The 15,115-nt window shown below is 51.7% G+C and overlaps 1 protein-coding gene across 3 annotated transcripts; it reads right to left on the bottom strand.

The window, feature by feature from the left end:
- Positions 1 to 3,367: 3,367 nt before the first annotated feature.
- Positions 3,368 to 14,802, bottom strand: LOC310660921 (uncharacterized protein). Of its 3 annotated transcripts, none has more exons than XM_083406489.1 (4): positions 14,574 to 14,802; positions 8,074 to 8,732; positions 6,749 to 6,955; positions 3,368 to 5,380 (listed from the first exon to the last, which is right to left on the bottom strand). In XM_083406489.1, the coding sequence occupies exons 2-4, from the start codon at positions 8,540 to 8,542 to the stop codon at positions 4,302 to 4,304; spliced, it is 1,755 nt and encodes a 584-aa protein (XP_083262615.1). In that variant the 5' UTR covers positions 8,543 to 8,732; positions 14,574 to 14,802; the 3' UTR covers positions 3,368 to 4,301. The 3 variants fall into 3 exon arrangements, with proteins under 3 accessions (XP_083262615.1, XP_083262616.1, XP_083262617.1); XM_083406490.1 differs by having other exon boundaries at positions 14,274 to 14,728; XM_083406491.1 differs by lacking the exon at positions 14,574 to 14,802 and adding an exon at positions 14,158 to 14,252.
- Positions 14,803 to 15,115: the final 313 nt, after the last annotated feature.

Raw genomic sequence — 15,115 nt, 5'->3', positions numbered from 1 at the left:
CAGTACTCCTGGTGAGGTCTGACCAGAGCATTTGACATTTTGGCTGGGTGCTCATGGGAGTTGTAGTCCAAAGCAGCTGGGGTTGGCTAAAGCAGGCATAGGCAAACTCGGCTCTCCAGATGTTTTGAGACTGCAGTTCCCATCATCCCTGACCACTGGTCCTGCTAGCTAGTGATGATAATAATAATACCTTTATTGTCAATGTACAACGTGTGTACAATTAAATTAACTGAGCCTCCCCCCGCAAACACTCAATCTCTTATCAAACAGCACACCACCTCGCAAGTCAATTTCGCTATGTTATTTTCCGTTCAACAGCCTAACAGCCCACGGATAGAAGCGACTTTTTAGCCTGTTGGTACAGTTGATTATGAGATGCGGGTGGCGCTGTGGGTAAAACCTCAGTGCCTAGGACTTGCTGATCATAAGGTTGGTGGTTCGAATCCCCGCGGCGGGGTGAGCTCCCATTGTTCGGTCCCAGCTCCTTCCAACCTAGCAGTTCGAAAGCACGTCAAAGTGCAAGTACCGTAGATAAATAGGTACCACTCTGGCAGGAATGTAAACGGTGTTTCCGTGCGCTGCTCTGGTTTGCCAGAAGCTGCATAGTCCTGCTGGCCACATGACCCGGAAGCTGTATGCCGGCTCCCTCGGCCAATAAAGCGAGATGAGCGCCACAACCCAAGTCGGCCACGACTGGACCTAACGGTCAGGGGTCCCTTTACCTTTAGAGATGACATCATATAGCTTAGAAAGTGCCACTCTGGCGTTAGCATCAGGTGGAATGTAAACGGCTATGATGGGAGTTGTTGTCCCAAAACATCTGGAGGGCCGTGTTTGCCTATGCCTGGGCTAAAGGTTTGTAAGCCAAGCAGGAGAACATGTCTGTTCGCTTCCTCAGCAATTTCCAGGAGTCGTGTGGGGGAAAGTTCATGAGGGAAAGCTCAGCTGTCCCTCGTGACGCTACAGAAACAGAGTTGGAAGGGACCTCCAGGGGTCATCTATTCCAACCCCCTGCAGTGCCGCAATCTCAGCTAAAGGATCCATGACAGATGGCCATAAAACCTCTGCTTAAAAATCTCTAAGGGAATCCATTATTACTATCATGTGTTTAGGTTTTATATCCATGCCATCTTTTTCTGATTAGTTTATGCGTGACTGTCACATAGCACGCGTTGACGAGGAGGTATGACGGAAAAGCAAATAAACAATAAATAAGGAAGGAGAGTTTGTTTCACCTTCTGAGGGAGTCCGTTTCACGGTCAGAACAGCTCTTACTGCCAGAAAGTTCTTCCTGAGGTTTAGTCGGGATCTCCTGCAACTTGAAGCCATGGGTTCGAGTCCTGCCCTCCGGAGCAAGAGAAAACCAGCTCGCTCTGTCTTTCATGGGACAACACCTTGAGATATTTGAAGCTGCCTATGTTGGCACCTCCCGGCCTTATTTAACCAAGCTAAACACCCCCAACTCCTTCAGCTGTTCTTCATAAGGTGTGGACTCTTGCCATTTCGGCCGCTCTCCTCTGCACACCTTCCAGCTTCTCAGTATCCTCCTTAAACTGTGGCGCCCACAATGGCAGCTCTTACTCATTTTTGGAGGGAAAGCTTTCAGCCTTAGGCCTACCGCTAGATTAGGGCAGCCTTTGCCAGGCTGCTTCCCTTGTCCCCCTGATGTTGTGGGTCACGGTCCCTGTCAGAGCCAGCATCATACAGCTGGGGCTGCCAAGAGTCGTGTTATGAAAAGCACCCTCTTGCTGGAGGCTGGATTAGCCGTGTTATTCCCCCCCGCCCTGTGTTTTCCACCATTCTGGCAGATAGGAATTGTGGTCCATAGAAGCAGTATGGCACAGTGAATAGTGCCAGCCTTGAAAGTGGGAGACCAGGGTTGAAATCCCCTCCTCGGCCGTGAAACTCGCTGGGTGACCACCACCTTGAGCTCCTTGCAATAAAAGTGGGATATAATTGTGAATAATTAACTGTGTGGGACGCGGGTGGCACTGTGGGTTAAACCATAGAGCCTAGGGATTGCCGTCAGAAGGTCTGTGGTTTGAATCCCCGCGGTGGGGTGAGCTCCCGTTGCTCGGTCCCAGCTCCTGCCAACCTAGCAGTTCGAAAGCACATCAAAGTGCAAGTAGATAAATAGGTACCGCTCTGGCGGGAAGGTAAATGGAGTTTCCGTGCGCTGCTCTGGTTTGCCAGAAGCGGCTTATTCATGCTGGCCGCATGACCCGGAAGCTGTACGCTGGCTCCCTCGGCCAATAAAGCGAGATGAGTGCCGCAACCCCAGAGTCGGTCACGACTGGACCTAATGCTCAGGGGTCCCTTTACCTTTACTTAACTGTGTGTGTGTCTGCTACTGGGTTATTGCTCTTATTTTAATTTTATATACAGTCATACCTTGGGTTACAGCCGCTTCAGGTTGCGGACTGCCGAAACCCGGAAGTACCAGAACGAGTTACTTCCGGGTTTTGGCGGTCGCGCATGTGCATAAGCGCTAAATCGCGCTTTGCGCATGCGCAGAAGGGCCAAATTGCAACCCGCACGTGCGCAGGTGCGGGTTATGAACATGCATCCTACACGGATCATGTTTGCAACCTGAGCGTCCACTGTATTGCGATCTTTTCTGTGAACCGCACTGAGACCTCCGGGTATAGGACAGTGCATGAATTCAGTAAATAATACTCATGATAATTGTAATGGTTCTAGGGATTGCTCGTGCGTAAGTTGCCTTTACTCCTGGCTAGGTTGCCCGGTTGAACCCTTTCTGTCAGGACAGCCTCAAGTTCCGTGGCTGCCTCAGTCGCTGGCAGAATCCGTCAGTGGGCGTTTCTTAAACGGCTTCCAGCATAGAAGCTGTTTGACGCCCAGTCTCCTCCCCCGTTGCCTGCGCGAAAGTTTTCTGCGCAAGATGGGTGTGGGCAACGGAGTGCTAGTACCCTCTCCGCTGGTCTCCTGCGAAGAGTCCTGGAGCCACCTCTCCGATTCCTCCATCTCCACTGGTGTTGCGCTGATTACCTTCCCCAGCGGATGGGCTATCCCTCCTTCTACTAGGACCTTCTCCACCATCGTCCGGGAGCCTCCTCTCCGCCTCCCGCTCCGATGGCAGTTCCCTGACAATAATATTAAAAAGTCTAAAACATCTGGAGGGACCCAGATGTTGAAGCATCATGCAAATGTGAAAGCAAAAGGCACCCCAAGGATGGCAATGTTTTATGGCTCTCTCCTCCCCCCCCCAAAGTAAACTCTGTCCCAAATCAGAAACGATCGGTTCAGGGGGAATTATTGTCCAAAGTGACCTCTGGCATCAATTCTTTTTTTTTTAAGGGTTCGCTGCAAGTCTTTCCCCAGTAACTAAAATACACAAGACAAACCGTTCGGCTGGTTGTTTGCTTTTTTTCTTTCCAAAAAGTGTTTATAGATACATAGGCAAATCAGTCCGTTAAATGAGTTGCAGAAAATGCTTGAACGACAGCAACGAACCCACAATCCTACTCATACAAAACATGTTCCGCATTTGTCCACACAAACACACACTCCCATCACACGCACACTTAGTGTGTCCTTCCCAGCTAACACCCTTCTCTGCCCTTGCTTATGGCTGCCCTGGTATTAAATTTGAGAGCCCGTTGCCCATCGAATGCCCTGTCCGGCCGGCACTCTCTTCCACTGCAGAGCGCCCCTCGCTGGTGGGCTCTGTGTTTCTTCCGGCCTATCGACAGCCCTCTCCCCGCCACCCAGGTTTCGGTATTTGTAGATGGAGGGGACACCGCAGGCGAAATTTCTTCCGTCAGGGTAGCCGTACCCCCTTGCCACTTCCCCACACTCAAAACATCACCGCATACATTCATTCGCCAAGGGCCGAGCGGTTGCGCACAATCATTCGCGAATCCTTTTCGGGTCCAAGCACAGCATGCAATGAAACCTTATACAGTCATACCTGGGGTTGAAGTTGCTTCAGGTTGAGCGTTTTCGGGTTGCGGTCTGCGGCGACCCGGAAGTAACGGAACGTGTTACTTCCGGGTTTCGCCGCTTGCGCATGCGCTCAAAATGACGTCATGCGCAGAAGCGGCGAATCGCGACCCGCACAGATGCGTGTTGCGTTCGCTTCCGGATGTGAACGGGACTCTGGAACGGATCCCGTTCGCATCCAGAGGTACCACTGTATATATTCCCACACGTCGTCATCAGGCACATACACAAGCACTCTTGTTCTCTCTGCCTTCCGTTTGCCCACCTGGAGGAAATTCCGGAGCTCTGTACACAAACAACGTCTATTTGATTTCGATTTAGGAACCGCCCCCTCGCCCCTAGCTGCTGGGCACAAACATCCTTCTGTGCTTGGACGTGGAGCCGCGAGGACGGCCCCGGCCCCGGCGGGAGACGCCATGAGGGCTACGCCTCGCCCTGGCTGCCTCCCCCCGGCCGACGCTCCCCAGGTGCGGTCCAGAAAGGCCACCTTCGGCTTTAAGAGGGAAGAAGAGAGGGGTGCAGTCGGGGGCCGTCTCTGAAGGGGCCGCCTCGGGTTTCGGAGGAGAGGAGGCGTTGGCGACCGTTTGCGACGCCCTCTCCTGCCGGGCCGCGGCCCTGTCCTGCCGCGCCACGGCCCTTTCTTGCCGCAAGTACCGCAGTTCGTCCCGGATGTCGGTGAGGACCCCCAGCAGCCGGAACTGGAGCTCCCTGTCGCGGGCCCGCTCGTCTCGCTGCTGGGCCCTCTCCTCTTGCCACATGGCGAGCTCCTGGTGGTACAGCTGGTCCCATTGGTCCTCCATGTCCATCAGCCGCCGGATGTTAGTCCTCCAGGTCTCCCGGCCACCCTCGCGCCGGCGGGAACACCCCATCCCCCTGGGCAAGGCCCGCGGGGCGGGCGCCTGGTCTGCGTGAGGCGAAGCAGAGGATGGCAGGGACTCCTCGGTGAGGGCCCCGGTGTGGAGAGGAGACCGGGAGTGTTGCTCGTCCTCCTGCTTCTCCCACGCAGGCCCCAGAAGCCCCCGGGGCAAGGAGCCCGTCTCCGCGGCCTGGTTGGCCGCCTCCTCTTCCTCCGGCTGAGAGGGGTCAAGGGAGCGGCCCAGGGCGGGGACGTCAGTGCCCCCCTCATGGTCCCAGTCTGAGTGGGCGTCCGCGTGGCTGAGGGCGTCCTCTGGCAGGGAGGCGGCCGACCCCTGAGAGTTGCACCTGCGGATAAGCATCGCAGCCTGCCGGCCGGACAACTTCAGGTCTTCTTCGGCCGACAGCCGAGCTTCCAGCGCCGCTTGGAGACTCATCCTGCCCTCCGCCTCCGGGCCGTCCTGATCCTCTTCCTCAGAAGCGTAGGAGACGAGGGATTCGTTTCTGAGCTGGGGGGACATGGCGGACATTTCCGGGGTTCGTAGCTCTGGTCCCGATTCGGCTGCAACGGGCGAGAGAACGACATCAAGACAGGAAATACATAGACACAGACTCTGCCAAGTCAAGCCATGCACTTTCACGCAGCTGCTGAAAAACTTTCAGTATCCAGGTTTCTAAGAATTATTGGGCAACGCTGCATACAGGCTGTCAGCTTGATACCGTATTTTTCGCTGTATAAGACGCACTTTTCCCGTCCTAAAAAGTAAGGGGAAATGTGTGTGCGTCTTATGGAGCGAATGCAGGCTGCGCAGCTATCCCAGAAGCCAGAACGAGAGGGATCACTGCGCTCCCTCTCGCTGTTCTAGCTTCTGTCCCTTCTCCCACCTCCTGGAAAAGCCCCCAAGAGCCGTGCTCCCTTTAAAGAGCCGCGTGGAGCGTGTGTGCGGCTCTTGGGGGCTTTTCCCCAAGGAGGGAGAATGGCAACCCATCAGTGACTGGCTGCCCTTCTCCCTCCTTGGGGAAAAGCCCCCAAGAGCCGCACACACGCTCCACGCGGCTCGTGAAAGGCAGCGCTGAGCAGAGCCTGGGATGCATACAGGCTCTGCTCAGTGCTCCCTTTAAAGAGTATTTTTTTCCTTGCATTCCCCCTCTAAAAACTACGTGCGTCTTATGAAGCAAAAAATATGGTATATATTTTGGGATGTTTGTCAACTCACTATGTATTAATATATCGTAACCAAATTTTGCACGGCGGTCCCAGAGATGAAGGAACAGGTTTCCCTCTATGTTTACGGACGTCATTATGAACTAAGATGGCAGAAGGAACCTTTCAAAAGGGCATCGATTATTAACCGTTGGATCTCAAAAACGACACGGATTTTTCCTGCCGAAATCAAAAGTCCTGGTTTCTCAGAACTGTCCAGCAATGACGGGTATGAGACTGCAAGTTCATTCATAAACCGCTCAATTTCTGAAGTGGCGTGCAAGTATCAAACATAGTGGAAAATACGTAGCATGGATTTATTCTTAGCCTCTAGTCTGCACCACCCGCCGCCTCCTCAGTTTCCCCCTCCAAATCCGAGAGGTGGGCAGTTAAAGACAGGCACTCACCCCAGGATTTTCCAGCCGCACCTACAGCAGGGAAGCGATGAAGCTCAGGGGCAGACAACAAGCTCTGCACCCAGTGACCCCATGACAGGGCCTTCTCTGTGGTGGCTCCCTGTTTGCAGAAAGCCCTCTGACTCTTAGAAGACATCTGAAGGCAGCCCTGTATCGGGAAGCTTTTAATATGTGGTGCTTTTCTGTGCATTAGTTGGAAGCCGCCCAGAGCAGCTGGAGCAGTTGGACGGCAAATAAATACTGTAATAAATATTATAATTGCTGTTATTGCTATGGCCAGGCCGTTTGCAATGGCGCCAGCGATACCCACCTGAGCTGCTCTGCCCTTCGCCTCGACTGTATTCGCAAAGCATAGAGGAGGGGTCGGGGCTCTGGACCCCCACGCGAGGCACCAGGGAGCCTTCCACGTCCGGGAGAGAGGAAGGCTGCCCGTTAGTGTCAATGTAGATACTGGGGTGGTTGAGGCCCGGTTGCAAAGCTACAAAGGACTGCTTGAACGCTCCAGGGAAGAAAATCTCTGCAGGGCAAGAAAACAAGCAAAGCGTCGCATTATCCCTTGAAGTCAATGTCAGGCAGCGGTCAACAGTGGGAGGAGTCTCGTAAAAAAGGTATAAACCAGGGTGGATAAAAATCAATGATTTTTTTTAAAAAAAATATTTTTAAAGTGGATTTTTTGATTTAAATCAGATTTTTTAAATTTAAATTGGATTTTTAAAAATTTAAATCGGATTTTTAAAATAAAATGCTTCTGGAGGTAATATCTTTCTAAAGATAGTTTTCTGCTGAAGTTACAATCTAGCCCAAAGGCTATTCATCAGGAAATAAGGATTTGTTTTAAGTTTTTCATGTGTGTTAAAACTCAGTCTATGTTTTTTAAAAAAAAACACCACATCAGTTAAGAAACATGGGTACATAATGCTATAATGTTATTGTTTTAGTTAAATAAATCGTTTAAATTGTTATTAAGGAAATGATTGTTTTTCTCCTTCCAATAAGGTACAGCAGAAAAGTTGTCCAAATGCAAACAATAATTTCATAATAACCTGTCTTTGTGTTTCTAATAGTACAACCAAATCAGTAATTTTTGATATAACTGTAAAAAATACTCTGAAAATTTATTATTCCAAAAATGAAACTTTCATCTGATTGTAAATATTAAGATGATACCAGCAAGAATGAGTCTCTCTGTAAAAAAAATGATTTAAATGAAGTCTTACTGTCTAGTGATTTAAACAGTGATTTAAACAGATTTGATTTAAATCAAATCCACCCTCCATGAGAAGCAGGTCTGAGATTTGGATATGCTTCGAGGTTCAGACTGCGGGAAGTTTCAAAATCAAAATTACGATTCGGAAGACAATTTGATCTTTTAATTGGATGTTTTTCATTGGAAAATTAATAAACGCTCTAACAAAAATAAATAAATAAATTTCACCCAGGTATAAACTGCACCCCCCCAAAACGCTTCAGCGAAAGCAACGCAAAGCCTCCTGAGCGCAGCGGGAGCACTCCTGCCTCTTCGCTCAAGAGGCCTTGCATTGTTTTCTTGTTTCCCTCCTCTAAAAACTAGGTGCGTCTTATGGTCGGGTGCGTCTTATAGAGCGAAAAATACGGTGATAATAAACGGACGCTCACCCGGGTCCAAGACGATTTCGGGTTCCGAGTCATGCGTCGGCTGCAGGAAAGTGGAGGCCACCATTTTCTCCAGGGGCGTGAGGCGGGGTTTGTGGGGCGCCCCTGGGCGGTGCACCGGGGGCGGCCTCTTGGCCGTGATCTTCTTCTTGACGTCCAGCCTCAAGTCTCGCCATTTGTGCTTGAGATCGTCGATGGAGCGCTCTGTGTACCCGAGAAAGTTGACGCGGCTTTGGATTTGGGTCCAGAGCTGCTTCCGGCGGATGGGGTGAGCCCGGAACGATTCCGACCCATACAGAGCGCTAAAATGCCGCACTACATTCCAGACGAGGGTCTCCGTCTCGTCGTTGGAGAAGTTGGCTTTCCTCTTCCGGCCTGTCGCGCTGGCCTGGGCTGCGGCGGCGGCGGAAGTGGAAGGGGGAGAGTCAAAACGAGGTCCCCATTTGTCCCTCTCGGCCGCGGAGGAAAACATTGGAGTCCGCGAGCCAGAAAGAGCGGGAGGAAGCAGGGGCCAGAGCGGCTGGGGGCTGCGCGGGGGCAAGGCTACGGGCCGAGGCTTCTCCCACCCCGCAAGGAAAAGCCAGCGGGATTCTGCGGGTGGCGTCAATCGAATGAAGGCTGGAGACTCGCTCCGGAGTCATGCAGTCTCATCCCAAAGGCACCTGGAAGGGAACGAAGAATGTGAGATGGAGCAAGGGCAGAATGCTGCAGCATAATAATAATAATAATAATAATAATAATAATAATAATAATAATTTATTACTTATACCCTGCCCATCTGGCTGGGCTTCCCCAGCCACTCTGGGCGACTTCCAAAATAATATTAAAAACACGATAAAACATCAAACATTAAAAGCTTCCCTAAAGAGGGATGCCTTCTAAATGTCAGGTAGTTATCTCTTTGACATCTGGTGGGAGGGCGTTCCACAGGGCAGGTGCCACCACCGAGAAGGCCCCCTGCCTGGTTCTCTGTAACTTGGCCTCTCGCAGTGAGGGAACCGCCAGAAGGCCCTCGGAGCTGGACCTCAGTGTCCGGGCTGAATGATGGAGGTGGAGACGCTCCTTCAGATATACTGGACTGAGGCCATTTAGGGCTTGAAAGGTTAGCACCAACATTTCGAATTGTGCTCAGAAACGTACTGGTAGCCAGTGTAGGTCTTTCAAGACCGGTGTTATGTGGTCTTGGCGGCCACTCCCAGTCACCAGTCTAGCTGCCGCATTCTGGTTTAGTTGTAGTTTCCGGGTCACCTTCAAAGGTAGCCCCACGTAGAGCGCATTGCAGTAGTCCAAGCGGGAGATAACCAGAGCATGCACCACTCTGGCGAGACAGTCTGCGGGCAGGTAGGGTCTCATCCTGCGTACCAGATGGAGCTGGTAAACAGCTGCCCTGGACACAGAACTGACCTGCGCCTCCATGTACAGTGGTGAGTCCAGAATGACTCCCAGGCTGCGCACCTGGTCCTTCAGGGTGCTGACTGGAGTAGTTTGCTCAGAGATATGCAATGGTGGCTCATCTGCTACCAGGCTAAGTTCAAGGTATTACTACAGTGGTACCTCGGTTTTCGAACAGCTTAGTTCTCGAACTACTTGGAACCCAAATGCTGCAAACCCGGAAGTGAGTGTCCCGGTTTTCGAACTTCGTTTGGGAAGCCGAATGTGCTCCGTTTTGAGTCCTGAGCTTCTGTTTTTAGTGTTGCACTGTTAATTTGAGTCCTACCATTCCGAGATAAGTCTTCTGTTTCTGACTGCAGTGTTCTGAGATGATATTTGGAGTTTATGTTTGGTACTTTTGCTATTTTGTGTGTGTGTGTTTGTTTGTGTGGCTTTTCCCTTTTTGTGGCTGTGACTTGCGACTTTGCTTTTGTGACTGCGTGGAACTAAAAGCAGCGAAGGCAAAAGAACCATTAACGTTGTTTATTGCTTTCGATTTATTATGGATCAATGGTTTTGTTAAGTACTAAAATTCATGTTAAATTTTTGTTTTAGGGTTTGCTTTTAATTGTCTGGAACAGATTGATCTGTTTTGCATTACTTTCTATGGGAAAGCGTGCCTTGGTTTTGGAATGCTTTGGTTTTGTAACGGACTTCCGGAATGGATTAAGTTTGAGAACCAAGATACCACTGTATTAAGGTATAAAGCCCTGAACAACTCAGGATGTGTTTACCTGCGAGACTGCCTTACCCTATACCTGCCCATTTGATCTCCAGCATCACCTTGCCAACAAAAGTCTGTATAGTTAAAACCATGGTTTTCCCAGTAGTGATGTATGGAAGTGAGAGCTGGACCATCAAGAAGGCTGATCGCCGAAGAATGGATGCTTTTGAATTCTGGTGCTGGAGGAGACTCTGGAGAGTCCCATGGACTGCAAGAAGATCAGACCTCTCCATTGTGAAGGAAATCAGCCCTGAGTGCTCACTGGAAGGACAGATCCTGAAGCTGAGGCTCCAAGTCTTGGGCCACCTAATGAGAAGAGAAGACTCCCTGGAAAAGACCCTGGTGTTGGGAAAGATGGAGGGCGCAAGGAGAAGGGGATGACGGAGGACGAGATGGTTGGACAGTGTTGTAGAAGCTATGAACATGAGTTTGACCAAACTGCGGGAGGCAGTGGAAGACAGGAGTGCCTGGCGTGCTCTGGTCCAGGGGGTCACGAAGAGGCGGACATGACTAAACGACTAAACAACAACAATCAGGACCTGAACCCAAAGCCTTGTGGCTTCCAGCAGGTGGTATTCCGAAGCATTTTTGCCTCTGACTGTGGAGCCAGAGCATAGATATCCTGACGAGTAGCCCCCAATAGTCCTCTCCCCCTCCATGAATATTTGCCCAGTCCTCTTTTAATGCCATCCAATTTGCCAGCCATCACAGCTTCTTGTAGCAAGGAGTTCCAGAGTTTAACTAAGCTCTGTGCGAAGTAGGACTTTCTTCTCTCAGTCTTGAATCTTCCAACATTCGGATGTCCAGAAGTTCTAGCATTATGAGAGTGAAACAGCTGCGTGCAACAAACACACTTAGAAAGCACAGGTGCAAGCAGTTTTCAGTTTGCCTGCCCCGGGAAAACCCTCTCTTTTACCATTGAATCGGGACAGGTGTCAATCTGCAGAAAACCCAACTGACGTTTGCTCCGATTCAGCAGTAAAGAGTGAGTTTTCCCGGAGGGAAACAGCAGGAAGGGACGATTTCCACTGATATCTGGCACTCATTGCCACAGCGACTGCAACGTATACAAAATCAGTGGTAGGAGAAAAGCTCCTTCTATTTTAAACTATTGGACTTTGGAAATGACAGAGTTCTGAGGAACTCGGAGCCCTAAGCCGTTTTTCTTACATTTTAGGCATTTCCACAAAAGCTTTTAAAACGACCGCTCTATTCCTCTGCATGTATGAACGCCATTAATGGCCTCCAGTCTGCAGCTGTACTGGAATGTTTTAAAAAGGACGTTTTTATTGTTCTTTGTTGTTTGCCACCCTGAGTTCCTTCAGGAGGAAAGGTGGGGTAGAAATTCAAGAAATAATAAATAGCCAGAGCCGGAGTAGAAGCAAGTGAGAGCAAATTTCATATCATGGACTACTGCAATGCGCTCTACGTGGGGCTACCTTTGAATGTGACCCGGAAACTGCAATTAATCCAGAATGTGGCAGCTAGACTGGTGACTGGGGGCGGCCGCCGGGAACACATAACAGCGGTCTTGAAAGACCTATATTGGCTCCCAGTACGTTTCCGAGCACAATTAAAAGGGTTGGTGTTGACCTTTAAAGCCCTAAATGGCCTCGGTCCAGTATACCTGAAGGAGCGTCTCCATCCCCATCGTTCAGCCTGGACACTGAGATCCAGCGCCGAGGGCCTTCTGGCAATTCCCTGCCTGCGAGAAGCCAAGTTACATGGAACAGTGCAGAGGGCCTTCTTGGTGGTGGCACCAACCCTGTGGAACACCCTCCCACTAGATGTGAAGGAAATAAGCAGCTATCCTATCTTTAAAAGACATCTGAAGGCAGCCCTGTTCAGGGAAGTTTTTAATATTTAACGCTGTATTGTTTTTAACACTTGATTGGGAGCCGCCCAGAGTGGCTGGGGAGACTCAGCCAGATGGGCGAGGTATAAATAATAAATTATTATTATTATTATTATTATTATTATTATTATTATTATTATTATTATATCAAGCACATGTGGTAAGCCAATATATAGATTTTCCATTCAGATGTCAGATACAGGAAAAACACAGAGGAAGTCTGCAAAGATTACACACTGGCTGGAAAGTTAAGACCCAGACAGCTCAGCGGGACTTGTTTCTGAGCAAAAGTTACGACAATTTGATGAGAATCCACTTAGATTTGTTTGTGGGGAGATTAAATGGCTGCTTCAAAGGCAAAGAGCCTTAGCTCGGGGGCCTTGTGTGCATCGTCTCAAGGCAGGACTGGGGGAATTTCCCTGCCTAAAACCCAGGAGAGCCACTGCCTGTCACAGAATCACAGAGTTGGAAGTGGACCCCGGCGGTCATCTAGCCCAACCCGCTGCAATGCAAGAATCTTTTGCCCAACAAGGGGCTTGAACCCATGATTCTATGAGTAAATTTTAGACTCCTGGGGTAGCTCAATCAGTAGAGCTGATCTCCCCCCCCCCATCTTTTGGGGGTACAGTTGCAAGACCTCCCAGCCACCTAATAACTGCACCACCAGTTTCGGAAGCTAGACTGGTGACTGGGAGCGGTCCTGAAAGATCTTCATTGGCTCCCAGTACGTTTCCGAGCACAATTCAAAGTGTTGGTGCTGACCTTTAAAGCCCTAAACGGCATCGGTCCAGCAGCAGACCTGAAGGAGTGTCCCCACCCCCATTGTTCTGCCCGGACACTGAGGTCCAGCTCCGAGGGCCTTCTGGCGGTTCCCTCCCTGCGAGAAGCCAAGTTACAGGGAACCAGGCAGAGGGCCTTCTCGGTGGTGGCACCCGCCCTGTAGAACGCCCTCCCATCAGATGTCAAAGAGAAAAATAACTACCAAACTTTTAGAAGACATCTGAAGGCAGCCCTGTTTTGGGAAGCTTTTAATGTTTAATAGGTTATTGTATTTTAGTGTTTTGTTGGAAGCTGCCCAGAGTGGTTGGGGAAACCCAGCCAGATGGGTGGGGTATTTATTTATTATTATTATTATTATTATTATTATTATTATTATTATTACCACCACCACCAGAATCTTCTGGCATGTGATTGAATCTCAGCTGAAAACAGCACCCCAGGCCTCCTCCTGCATCAACCCACAACCAGCAACTGGGTTTTGTGTTTACACTCCAAAAAAACCACTTGGGCCTCATTGCCTCCTCATACAGGGGGAACAGGAGGCCCAAACGCTCCGTGAATCCGGATTAGGCCTCCCCTCTGCTTCCCAAAAGATTAACAAGGAAACAAACATCTCCCCGCTGGAGAGGCGTGTCCACTCCGGATCCAGATTTCATTTTGCTGTCTGCACACACGTGTCAATTCGGATTCACTCCCAGGCGCTCGAGGGCCAAAACGGCGCGCCGCCGTTTCTTTCCCCTCGTGGCACTGGCCCCGGGATCCTATTGTGGGGCTGGCCAGGAAGGACCTCCAGGATCGGATCGCGCTGTCCTTAAGCGCAACCGGACAGAAGCCGTTTGGAGTAACTCAACAGGAAAAAAGCTCCTTTGTGCGGAGTTGCGCGCTAGCCTATCCCTTTCCGCAGAGAAGGGAAATCGACGGCAATAATGGCACATGCAGAAATTGAGAAGATCTCCATTGCAAGGCTCCCCTTCGTCGGCTACGCGGAGCCCGCTCAGCACGCATCTAATTCGGATTTAAAAGCACCCAAAGCCGGAGAGGGATGCGGGGCAAGGGGCGCAATCCGTCCGGGTTCCAGCGGCCTGGTGCATTTCAAAAGCTCCTTCAGCCTGCAGAGATGACCACCGAAGGACAATAGGCGCCGCCAGAGCTTAGCTCAGCGCCTGCGGAAGGACGCGCGCGCGCGGAAAGGGGGGGGGGATGGGTTGGAGTTGTTTACAACTCTTGCCTGCCCGATCCGGATCCCACCCCCAACTCTGCACCAGGGGCTGCATGCAAGACCCGCGATCCCGCCCACCTTTGGGATTTTGGGGAAATCCAACAACGGAAAAAGGAGAGATCAAACCACGTCGCGCGTCTCCAAAAACTCCCCGCTCTCTCCGAAAAGGCCGCGGATCCGGTGCGGAAACTCACGCGGGAGCGAGCGAGCCGCCCAGCCCGGCCCAGGGGCCTTGCTTCCGCGGAGGCGCGCGCGGGGACCCCAGTCTCCAGCGCAGCGCGCGCGCGAACAAAACCGTGCGCTCTGCGCAACGCGGATCCGGGCTGGGGCGGAGGTTGCGCAGGGGCGGAGGTTGCGCAGGGGCGGAGGGAGCGAGGGAAGAGGAGGTGGAGGAGCCGCCCTCGTGCTCGCCTCTCCCCCGGCCCCGGCAGCAACTCCCCGGCCCCCTGGGCGGCGTGGGAACCGCAGCCTCTCCAAGCGCCCCCTTTCCTTACCCGCGCGCAAAGCTGCTTGTCTCCGCGGTCGCGCCAGCTTCCCCTGCGCGTCTCCTCCTGCGCGCCCCCAACGCTGGGCGGAGGGATGCGCGCGTCTCCCTTCGCCCGCGCCGCCTTCTTTGGCTCTCGCCTGAATGGCTCCTCCCGACTCCGCGCGACGAGGAGGCGCAGGAACCAGGCGGCGGCGCTTCCTCCTGCGCCCAGGCGCGGCCGCCACTTGCCTCTGCCCTCTGCTGGCTCCGGAGGGGCCTGGAGGTTTCCTCCGATGCCTCGGCCCGCCCCTCACCATCCCCTTGGCACCCGGCACTCTGGGTGCCCGAGGAGGCTTCACACGATACGCGGGTGCGCGGATCATACACGTGAAGATTCGGAAGGGACACTGAAGGGTCATTTAGTCCAACCCGCTGCAACGCAGGAATCTCAGCTAAAGCATCCGTGACAGCCTGGATAGCTTAGAGCATGGCGCAGATAACGGCCAAGGTTTGCAGGTTCGATGCCCGCATTGTTGTTGTTGTTTAGTCGTTTAGTCGTGTCCGACTCTT

Source organism: Podarcis tiliguerta, assembly GCF_965153285.1.
Source record: "Podarcis tiliguerta genome assembly, chromosome: 12".
NCBI lineage: Eukaryota > Metazoa > Chordata > Lepidosauria > Squamata > Lacertidae > Podarcis > Podarcis tiliguerta.
The sequence above is the reverse complement of the archived record's forward strand: the minus strand, read 5'-3'. Positions and strand labels throughout refer to the sequence as shown.

Excerpts from the sequence above, each read along its gene's own strand:
- LOC310660921 (XM_083406489.1), bottom strand. The coding sequence starts at position 8,542 with ATGTTTTCCTCCGCGGCCGAGAGGGACAAATGGGGACCTCGTTTTGAC. Across the intron at positions 6,956-8,073 it reads CGAAATCGTCTTGGACCCGG|AGATTTTCTTCCCTGGAGCG; the intron begins GTGAGCGTCCGT and ends CTTGCCCTGCAG. Across the intron at positions 5,381-6,748 it reads CGAAGGGCAGAGCAGCTCAG|CCGAATCGGGACCAGAGCTA; the intron begins GTGGGTATCGCT and ends CGCCCGTTGCAG.